The sequence below is a fragment of the Spermophilus citellus genome (genome assembly GCF_964194105.1).
Source record: "Spermophilus citellus genome assembly, chromosome: 5".
In the NCBI taxonomy this organism is placed as follows: domain Eukaryota; kingdom Metazoa; phylum Chordata; class Mammalia; order Rodentia; family Sciuridae; genus Spermophilus; species Spermophilus citellus.
Window position 1 is genome coordinate 40,699,832 of NC_138186.1, and position 11,858 is coordinate 40,711,689.

The following is an 11,858-nucleotide window of genomic DNA, read 5'->3' on the forward strand; positions in this document are numbered from 1 at the left end:
CCTGCAGGGTGGTTGATTGAGGAAACCAGATGAGGGGCCATGGGGGATGAGAAAAGACAGAAATCCAAGGGGTGAAAAAGCTGGAACTTGGTGTCCATTACACTCTGGTAGAGTGCAACGGTCAGGAGCCAGCTCAACACGTTTGTTACACAAGTTTTATCCTTAAAAGGTTTTTTTGTGTGTGTGTGAGAAAATTTGGACAAAGCCATCAAAACCAATGTCATATGTATGACCAGTCCAATTATGAGTAGCAGCTTGTGCCCATAACGTTCCACCGCTGAGCCCTGCCACCTGAACCACAAGTTCAAGAACTGAATACCTCCCTAGGTGGAACAGGTCTTAACCCAAGTAACTGGGCAGTCTTGACCAGCGCCTTGCATCAAGAATTCCCACGAGGGGCATCACCTCCCGGGAGAATTAGAGAAAACCCTAATTTAGTCACTGCTCCCAACAATTGCCTAGATGTTATTCTATATGTCCTGAGGACATATAGAAGCAGCAGTGTTGCTGCTTCATTTTGGTTCTAATGACTGGGTTCCAGTTGGAGCTCACTGGCAATTTTCGAAGCCATATTTTTGAAGGCCTTTGATTTCTTGGATATCGGCTTTAATCGGACCCCGTTGAGAGATAGTCTGGGGAGTTTACATACCTCCATCTCCCACTGCACCACTTCCTCGGTGTACCCATCTCCATGGATGCAGAAGAGCAGAAAGGGCGTCTTGTGCATATACTGGCAGTTGTTGGCATCCAGCACCCTGCGGATTTCCCTCATGATGTCACTGGGATCCATGGCACTGGTGATTTTCATGCTCCAGGTGAAGTGCAGGGAGCGAGGTTTTGCTTGTTGGTTCTCCTTTCTCTGCTCAGCAGAGACATGATGACTTGAGCCCTTATATCTCAGGGTCTTCTCAGACTCAGCTGGAGGCCTTCTTGTGAATTTAGATGTAAAACCACAAGTGGTGCCTCTCGGAGTCTGGGGCAATTCTTCAGCTGGATGGAAGCAGCTGGGTGAGGCAAGAGGACCTTCGCGTGTTGCAGTTTGGCATTCCCGGGGCTGGCGGTGGAACATTCGACGAAGGGCACTGGCTCTGGGGAAGCAGATGCAGCCCCGGGTGGAGGTACTTGGGACACTGTGGGTTGAAGTCGCTGGAGGGCTCTGAGCAGGGAAGGTGCTGTTGTTCTGACCATTCCGGCTAACTGAACGTGTGTCTGCTTTTGTTGTTTTGCGGCAGATATACTTACTCCACAGTGTCCTCCCTCCAGATGGTGTGCTGCTCTTGTAGGCAGCAGGCATTTTCTTGAATTCAGGAGTCTCCAGCTCCTTGGGACTGATGGTGATCCCAGGTACGGGCCTGGCTGGAGAAATTCCCTTTCCTCCCACAGCACTGCCGCCGGATTTCTGGGAGGCCATTTGATGTTCTCTGAGGTGACTCTGGGCAGTGCTGGTCGGATATGGCCCAGTTCCAGCATGGTCCAGGGACTGTGTCTGCTTCTCAGTGGAAACGCTTCGCTGCACTTTGCGTTGAGGAGGCCAGCTGGTGCTCTTTCTGAGGACCCTGCTTGGCTGCACCTTAGCCAACGAGATGTTTCTGTGGGAGACGGCCACCCCTGGACCAACAAAGGGTTGGAGGACATCAAGGCCTCTGTTGATCCACCTGTCTCCCATAATTTCGGCCAGGGTGCTTCGCTTAGTTGGATTGAGCACCAGCAAGCGTTTCAGCAGATCTTCACATTCTGTTGACATGTACAGAGGGATTCGGTATCTACCTTGTAGCACCCTGTCTCTGATTTCTCTGACATTGTGCCCAACAAAAGGAAGCGACCCGGTGACTAGGGTGTACAGAACCACGCCAAGACTCCACACATCCACTTCTGGACCATCATACTCTATGCGCTGGAAGAGCTCTGGAGCTGCATAGGGCGGACTGCCGCAAAACGTGTCGAGTTTACACCCAAGTGTAAACTCGTTGCTGAGTCCAAAATCGGCTAGCTTGATGTTCATGTGCCCGTCTAATAACAGATTCTCCGCCTTCAGGTCTCGGTGGGCGACCTGCTTTTGGTGACAATATTGGACTGCAGACACGATCTGCCGGAATATAGACCTTGCCTCCTCTTCCTGCAGCCTTCCTTTGTTGGCCAGATAGTCCAAAACTTCCCCTCCACTGGCGTACTCCAGGACCAAACAGAGTGCTTTTTCGCAGTCCAGAGCTTCATAGAGCTTCAGGATGTGTGGGTGGTCTAACATCTTGAGGATTCTCACCTCTCTGTACATCTTTTGGAGGACTTGTGGCTTCAGATGTCTCTTATCGATGATCTTGATTGCCACTTCTTTATCTGTGACGACGTGACGGGCCAGCACGACTTTGGCGAAGGCCCCCTTGCCGAGGGTTTTCAGGACTCTATAATCTCCAATGCGAGGCTGTTCACCTGCAGAGGAAGCTGTGGATTTTCGGCGCTGTGCTCCAGAGTGCCCGGTCTGGGAGGTGTCTTCTGCCCGTCTAGCTCCATGCGAGGGGTGCATGGTTTGACCCAAGTTGATGATCGATGGGTCTGGGTGTCACTGGAAAATTTAGGATAGGTGAGGGCTAGGCAAGGACAGGGGGTGGGGGAAAACAAGGAGAGAGTTGGAGATGGGTTGGGGAAAAAACAGCCACAACTGCCTTTTACCAACAAATATCGTGCCCAGTTCAAAAACTCGCTCTGGGAACATCAAAGGCCAAAAGGCAAATGAGGAGTGGTTCTAGGTCCACTCATTTCTAGGATTCTCATTCTATTATCTCCTAGGCAGTCAATGCAGTCATAAAGGTACTGACTGCATAAAGAGGGGTCATATGCACCCTAAGTGGACCAAGGACCCAGGCGCTTGGTCTGTCTAAGGAACTTGACAGATTGTGGGTCAAGACCTGATGAAAAAGAGAACTATTTTTTTTCCACAAATATTCAGCTGGACATAAACACACTTGACAATTCAATTTGGACGGTGAAGTTGATTGGTGAAAGCACTGGGGTTGTAAGAGTGGTCCACTTTACCTTTTGAATATAACCCTGGCTGCTTATTTTAAAAGGGAAATGTTTTTCTTTCCCCCTTCTCCCTTTCTCTCTCCCTCACCTGGGGGCAGGGAACAAGATTGCCTTGAGTTATCTGTTCTCCACAGGAAGGAGAAGTCACCAGAAGAACTAGGAAGTGATGATCTCCCAGATAAACTAGTTAATCATAACACACCATCAGGATGCACCTGGGAACCCCTGGTCAGGGCACACCTGGAGTGGAGCCTTTGAATAGTCTCCTTAAAAACCCTCTGTTTTCCCTGATGGGCAGAATCAAATCTTCTGGCACAGGAGTCCCCTGTGTTTCCCCTTTGCTGGCAAAGCAATAAACCTCCTTTTACCTTGATCTCAAAACCTTCTCCTCATAATAATGAGGAGCAATAGCATGGCCATCAGGGACAAGGCCCAGGTTTTTGGTAACAGGTCAGGGACCCAGGCTCTAGTGTATTGCTCATCTGCTTTTTTTCTCTAGTGTCTTTCAAAAGTCTTCAAACCTCCTTTATTCAATAATTGTAGGGGCCGCAATATGCAAATACTAGCTTCACCTCTCTTCTTTGTAAAAGTTGTCTTGCATTTCTGCCAAATACCTGTATCTTTAAAGGAGATTATTAATTTACTTCAGGTACTGAACATGTTGGCTTTTTAATATCAGTAAAGAAACAAAATGTGTCACACATGTGGCCAGTTAAGACTTCGGAGTCATTCTCAAAATCAAACTATGTTTCCAGGATCTACTCAGCTATGTCCATTCCTGTATGCCCATTTTTAGTATGTGGATTTCTATACTGTATACCAAGTACCATTCTTCTATGTGCTATCTTATAGAAATTTGAAGTCATATTATCTATCATTTTTATCATAGTAATTGCCAATATTTGGGTTCATGTTCAAATAATGTCTTTTCATTCCTAATACAACATTCCTAACGCAGTGTCATAAGCTTCTACCTCTCCCTGTCAGCTAAAACTTCCCTTTGTCTCCAGAGAGTTCTACATAATAATCTAGTGCAAATATGCCTCTATGATGCTTAAAAATTTATCTCAAATCACCACCGACTATAAAATTAAATGTGAACCTTTAATTTAGTCAGTAGAGTACTTAAAAATCTATTACTAACATGATACCTGAGTATGATTTAAATAGTTAATTTCATTTATTTGACTATATTTTTTTCTGTCTTTTCCAGACCATTTTCCTCTGAGGAAAGAGCCATGTTTTATTTACCTGTGTATCTTAGTGCTAACATAAGTTTTGGCACAAAATACTATTTGAATCATCTATTCAAGGTACCTTTTGAAAACCCATACTGTAAGTTCTGGATATATAGGTTTAAACAAGATATACTGAATTAATATTCTATAGATAGTTCTCATTTTTATCACCTTCTATCCATTTATGTCCTGACATATTGTGCTTCACCATTTTTATAAAACATCAAGAATATTCAGAATTCAATGCCTTCTACATTCCATTATCGTGGTTAGGATTTCTAGTAATTAATAACCAAAATCTTTGTGATACCTTGACATCTGGGACTTTGGGAGGGCCTTAAACAACCTAATTTCAAAATTCTCTCTGTATTCTGCTTTCACAAATGGGTCCCCTAGCTATTAAGCCCTAGTTTTCAAGAGACTGGGCATAGTTATTGCTTATCTCTGAGTAGTAGGCTTCAGTTCCCTGAGAGCTAGCCATGGAATCATTTGAATAAGCCAATCAAAGTATCCCACAGTAACCAGGAGTAGGGGATGGCCCACCATCTCAAAGCTACAATGCCTGCCTTCACAGTCCCCAGTTGCTCACTCTGATCCCAAGTGGTGAGGGTCCTCTTCCTTCTGGCTGTGAGTCCCTGTGACTAAATGTAGCTTTTAATCTCATCTATCCAATCAGTGCTTTGTGCATGTGTGAAGTTATCTCTATTAACATAGGACCTTCTTTGCCCTACTTCTTCACCAATGGTGTAAATAGGAAATGACTAAATGATTCCTCTGCTAGAAAATTTATATTTTTCCTTCTCTACATTTGACAAAGCAAAGGACTTACCAGCCTAAAGTGAGTTCATTTGTGAATATTTCCCAACTTTTTACTGAGTTATGTTATCTTCTTCATTCTTGCTCACTTTTATTCAATTTTCTTATACCATGACATAACTTTTGCTAATATGCATTGTCTTCTTTCATACAGTGAGCATCTCAAAGGGGAATTTTTTTGTGTTTCCCTAGTAACTAGTAAAATTCATAATACTTAAGTGTTTGTTCAGACTTATTTGCCAGAAAAGTTAATATATTCAAATATATTTTTTAAAAACTGTGACAGCAGCCATTTACAACCATTACACTGGGTCAATCCTTTATGGTACTTATGATTTAGTAAAACTTGGCAATCTAAGATTGCAAGTCACGGCAAGGAAAAGCCAGATAAGTTCCTTATATAGTTGATGCACATAAGAAAATATACATGAAATAATATGACTAACTTGGAATGTCTTATGTACAATTGTGTACTATTTTAGAGATTTCTTTTTTTATGATGGAATGCTGACATAACTATTTAAAAATAATTTTAAAATATCAACTAGGAAACCCCATGTTATAAAAACATATCTCAAAGAAGCAACTAGGTGCTGAAAGGTCCAGTAGATTTAGGCAATATAATTATATTGAAATTGCTGAGGAACTATTTAAAGTCAAAAGTGTGACAATCTCTTCTTCATTCAGATTGCTTCATTAAGTGAAAATAGTAAACTTTCCATCATTATTTCTTAATATCTTATTAAATCCCTAATAAATAATGTAATACAGACTAGACCAAGTGGCATATTGTTAAATTCTTGCACTAAGTTTTCTGAGACGAAGTCTTGGAATGTGTGTTCTGATAGATTTCTATATACCTCAGTAAGTAATGCAATTTACCAAAAGAAAAAGTGTACTATCTATGTGGTGTCTGTTTTGAGTTATGGGTTGCCTGTTTTCTTATAGATGTGAGAGAAAAATAAAAATGGAATAGAAATATGGACAAACGGAAGGGAAAGGAAGAGACAATGAGTGATTGATTAATAGAAAGTACAACGTTCCTCTGACTTCCAGCAAGAGAAGTACAACATATATAATTTTAGATAATGACAAGAGAGAAAACATTTTATTGACATTATACACAAGGATCATTCTTAGGTGGAAAATAACATTTCATAGTGATATATTAATTCACAGCCCATATCTATTAGACTTAGCAATGTCTAATTGCATCAAGTAGCTATTGGTATGAAATACATTGTTTGAAAACTCCTGGCATAAAACTGCAATCCTTTATTTAGCTAATGATTTTGCAATGTGGAATTATGGGCTGGGCCTAGCTGGGGCCTAACTGTGCCTAGCTTGGTAGTTTTTCTACTTGGCTTGGCTCCCTCATGGTCTCCCTCAGTTTTGCTCATCTTGACTGAATTTTTTTTCATATTTCTGGGGCCTTTTGTAGGGCACCTATGATGAAGCTCTAGTTCACACATTCTCTTATTGCCCAGCAGATTAGCCCAGGCTTATTCATTTGGTGGCTGAGCAGAGAGCCAATAGAGAAAGAAGCCTGTAAAGTTTCTGGAGTGTCTTGTCCTGGATAGGATACACTGTCACTTTTACTGCATTGTATTTGCCCCCCAAACCATAAAGTCATCTCAGATGCAAGGAAGAAAGTCACACTGCAAAAGATGTAGGTATAGAAAGGAACTAAGAATATGATCCTTATTGCAATTTGTTACACAAATATACTAAAATGGAAACTATTGAGAACAAAGTTCTGGGAACAATGATGATAAAATATTTTTAAATCAGAAATTCTTTTTTATCTTAAAATTTGATCAGTATTTACTTTAGATTTTTATTTCTACTTTTTTTCTTCAAAAGTATTGATGAAATGAAAATAGTTGATTTTCCTGAAAATATAAATAAACTAATTTGAAAGGGAATGTAAATTAAGCCGCCAGAGTAGGTTATACAAGTTCATGGTCTTGAATTGATGTTATTTTAGCTATATATAAATTTTCCAGCTGTTAATCTCTATGTATTTCATAGGTTAGTGCATTTGAATATAAATCATTTACTGATAAATTTGGTATTTTATTAATATTATTAAAATAATATTTAAAAGGTTAAATTAATAACATTAAAAGCCATAAAATCAGTTTTAGGTATATTTGTTATTAGAGAATAAAATTAATTGTTTCACTTCATGACTGATAAAAGGGGATGATGTTTTGTTTTAAAATTGTCATGATGTAGCAAAAAAAGAATAAGACTGATTAAGTTCTATGCCACTTCCTATTACATAGTGAATGATTAGCATCAATCAAGGTTGTTAATAAAACATAAATTAGGTAAAATTTCTGCAATGTGTCCTAGACTACTATTCTCAGTTTCATAAGATAAAGATTGATTTTAGGATCAATCTTTGTGAGCAATCCATACAAAACATTCTCTAACTTACTTGTTGATTAGCTTAGAAAGCAAAGAATCCAAAACTATTATCCAACTCAGGTTTCTCATTTCCATAGGAAATTACTATGAATACTTATTTTTAATAATCTGTATTTATATATTGGAGACTAAAGAAACGTATGCTAAAATGAGTTAACTCTAGAGTACAGATTTGCTGAAGGTGGGAATTCTAATAAAGATACTATTATAATAGTTTATGTAAAATGGTCACTATACTATTCCCTGAAACAATAATAGAAGGTAAAACAATGCAATTGCTTTTATCCAACCTAAGTTTTAGTGTGTGCCATTGCTGAAAATTATGTTTAACTTGAGCACTGAATAACAAATCTTCTACTATAAAATGGAGACACAAATTTAGTTTAAGCTTTAGATTCAGTGAAATATAGAAAGCAGAATAGGTTTTCCTTATCTCAATACAAATCTAAAAATTATTTTGAGAATAGCTGAGTTGAATGGTAGTGTATTCCCCCACCCCTTCCCTTCAAATTAAATGGGCTATTTGGTCATTGGCACAATTGATGGGCTGTTGTTTTTGGAGACTGACAGGAAACATTGCAATTCATTGAGGTTTCAACCATAGGTATGAGTCTAGCATTTAGTTGCACTGAATTTTTCTCATGGATTTAATAGAAAATATTTTAATTTCATAACCCGCCAATGTTGATGTCTCAATATGAATGAAACACTTGGGTAAGTCAATTTCTTTTCCAAGTCTACACATTTATGTAGTTTGGCCATCATTTTAAGTTTTGTTGTCCAATTAAGTAAAACTGAATAAAGAATTTTTCTTAAAAATCAATAAAAAGCCTCTTTATAGCTATTTTGGTGGACAGAATGTTAAATTATCATATACCAAAAATAATCATATACCAAAACGTGTTCTAAGCTTAACTATTTTATTATCTAAGGCAAAACCAGACAATTTTGACATGATCTATCATCAACCTACTACCTGACATGTACTATGTTAATTTCCTATTTAGAACCACCATTTCACATTGTATTCTAAACAATGATGGGCAAAGCACTATGTTAACTTGTTGGGATGATGACAAACATAATCGCTTTCTGTTAGGTTGGTAATTGAATGCAAAAACTGAACTTTTTAAGAAATAATTTCTTAAGTTCACAAAATTTATGTAAAGCCTATGTAACATTAACATTAAAATAATAAGTAGTAAGTCTAAAGAGGGATAAAAGGTATTTTTCTAATTCAAAACTTAATTGCAATATTCTTATATTTTATATAGTATTTTATTTTAACTTATTTGGTATTGGGATTTGATCCCAGGGATACTTAATCTCTGAGCCACATTCTCATCCCTTTTTGTTTTTTATTTTGAGATAGGGTCTTGCTAAATTGCTTAGGTTCTCACTAAGTTGCTGAGGCTGACCTGAAACTAGCAATCCTCCCCTGCCTCAGCCTGACAGCTGAACTAAGCCTACACCAGCCATTTTTAAGTACTTGAAGTTCTTTGTTCAAGAGTCAAAACTTCAGGAGGGATATCCGTTGACTTAGTTGGATCTTAGCTAAAGAGCACTAAGGACTTTGAAAGGATTCCTACATAATATACAAAAACAGATGTTTTTCTCAAAAGGAAATGGAAATGGCATTAAGAGGAAGAATGGATGACAGGTGTTTTAGTCCATTTGGACTTCTATAACATAAATTCAGTCCATCTGGGTATCTTGTAAACAACAAAATTTTATTTATCACAGTTCTGGTAGTTGTGAAGCCTAGGATCAAGGCAGATTTAATGTTTGGTGGGAACCTAATTTTGGCTAGTTTATGGCACCTTCTTGCTGTCTTCTCATGGTGGAGTGACTAAGCTCCCTCAGTTCTCTTTTATAATGGTATGAATCAAATTTGTTAGGGATCTTCCTTTTAGCCTAATCATCTCCCACAGGCCCCATCAAGCTGTGATGGCACATGCCCGTAATAGCAGCTAGCCTAGAGTCTGAGGTAGGAGGGTCACAATTCAAAGCCAGCCTCAGCAACTTAGTGAGGCCCTGTCTCAAAATAAAACAAAATAAAAAGGGGTGGGAACATGGCTCAGTGGTTAAGCTGGGTTCAAAACAAACAAAATGCCCCATCACCCAATAACCATCATGGTGGGAATTAGGATTTCCACAGAGTTACCATCCAGCTAATTGAAGTATCTAACCAACTATGAACAATATGCAAGTTTTGAAGTAGTGATAAGTTCACATCACTTTCTAGTTAAGAAGCTGATGAAACATTTAGTAAATTAAATACTTTTTCTTTTCTAATTTAGGTTCTGTGTTGTCCCCATAGATGTATCCTGTATCAATTTTTCTTTGCAAAGGTTGAAATAAAAGTCTCCAATGCTACTTAGAAACATCTTTTCTAAAGGAACGTCTATACAAAATTGATATCCTGCTTTTGGAGCTGAGCACTGGGCAGATCAGGTAAACAGCCCTTCTTCTCTCAGCAAGCCTTCATCATATTTGAGTGCACCATGCTATTCACTAGCAGGGGACCAGGGAAAGCTAAAGAAGAGGTGTGTGATCTAGCCACCATTCCTATTAATTCTTTCAATTTAATATCTTAACGTTGCCAAGGAGATCTTATGATAAGAAAGTGAGAAAATAAAAGCTGAGAAAGGCCAAAAAGGGAACAGTGGCTAGAAATCTTTCATGAAATTCTCTCTGATGCATGATATATTTTCTCTCAGTGGGAAATTTGCTTTCAGGTGCACTTGTGACCAATTATTTATATTAACCAAAATATTTGGTAAATTTTGTTTAGTTGCTTTCACTGTGATTATTTCATGGCAAATTCTTTTTTGGTTTGTTTGTATCTGTCCTAGTTTTAAAAGACCTAAGGGCAATTTTTCTCGAAAAACTATCACTGAGAGTCTTTTAGATTATTTTCCATAATGTTCTTATGTTTGAACAGCTACTAATTCTATTTTTTTTAAGTCAAAAGAAAAATGTTATATAACTTTATGAGTTCAGATTGTGTTCAATTTTCATCTCTGTGACCAAAATGCCTGACAAAAACAACTTACAGGAAGAAAAATTTGCTTGGATTTATGGTTTCAGAGGTCTCAGTCCATGGTTGGCTTAATCAATTGCTTTGTGCCCAAGGCTAGGCAGAACAATATAGCAAAAGGATGTGGTAGAAGGGAGCTCGTCAGCTCATGGTGTCTAGGAGTGGGGCTGGAGAAGAACAAGAAAGAACATACACTTCAGTGAAGTCAGGGAAATAAATTCCCAAGGACATGCCCCCAGTGACCGACTTCTTCTAGCCCACCCCACATGACCACAGTTACCACATAGTGAATGGTCTTTCAAATGATTAATCCATCCAATGGCTGAATCCACTGATTGGTTATACCTCACATAATCTAATCATTATACCTGTGAATACTTTTATATTGTCTGTCACATGAACTTATTGGGAGATACCTCATACCCAAACCATAGCACAGATGGACATTATTAATAATGTCTAACGTCACTTTTTGTTAGCCTCAACAGAGACCCACTAACTTCTGTCATACGTGAGTGGAATCCTTTGGTACCAAGTAGAGGAGAAAGCAAAGTATGAGTGAATTGCACGATTGCCCAGCAGTATAATTTATTAATTATCTAATTATATTAATTTAATTATTAGCAACACATTTGTTTATGCATATGTTATAACTAGAATGTAAGGTGACTTACCTTTGTATGATTAAACAATGCAATCCAATCTACTGTGAATAGCTAATGTTTTGTCAATATTTTCTAGACTTATTTATAGAGACACTACTTTTATGTTTGGATGTGGTGACTATAAAACTTTGACAAAATAGTCTGAGATTTTAGAATCTATAGTGGATAATATTAACTATTTCATCAAGATAAAAAAACAAACACCTCCACAAACAATAAGGAAGATTGGACAACACCTGGGCTTCTTCATGAATGGAAAACAGGAGGGGACAGCAAAGCCAGAAACTGATGATGAGGACACACAGTGTTTACTCTTAATATCCTATTTCAAGGAGTATTTTTTAAAAAGAGAAATTATGATATTCTAGAATTACTAGGAAAATAGAAGATGTTTCTCCCATCTAGTAATTGGTGAATGAATGAGCTACTGCTATAGATTTTCCCTTCTCAAACTTCTCGAATAAGACCTACAGTTACTCTCTACACTTAACTATACTTTGGTTTTTACTTCCACTTCACTGAAAACTGCTCCTGTCAAGGTCAAGAACAAGCTTCTTTGACACAAACACATCTGGACGTTTTCAATCTTCAGCACACTAGCTTCTCTATTATATTTGATTCTATTGGTTCATTGTGTCTTCTTTT

At 38.4% G+C, this 11,858-nt stretch overlaps 1 protein-coding gene across 1 annotated transcript; it reads right to left on the reverse strand.

Annotated features, from left to right (window-relative positions):
* Nucleotides 1-523: 523 nt before the first annotated feature.
* Nucleotides 524-2,521, reverse strand: LOC308649950 (MAP/microtubule affinity-regulating kinase 3-like; the record flags this gene model as incomplete). The annotated part of the gene is made up of 1 exon (XM_081295869.1): nt 524-2,521. The coding sequence occupies one exon, from the start codon at nt 2,519-2,521 to the stop codon at nt 524-526; it is 1,998 nt and encodes a 665-aa protein (XP_081151995.1).
* Between the last annotated feature and the right edge of the window lie 9,337 nt (nt 2,522-11,858).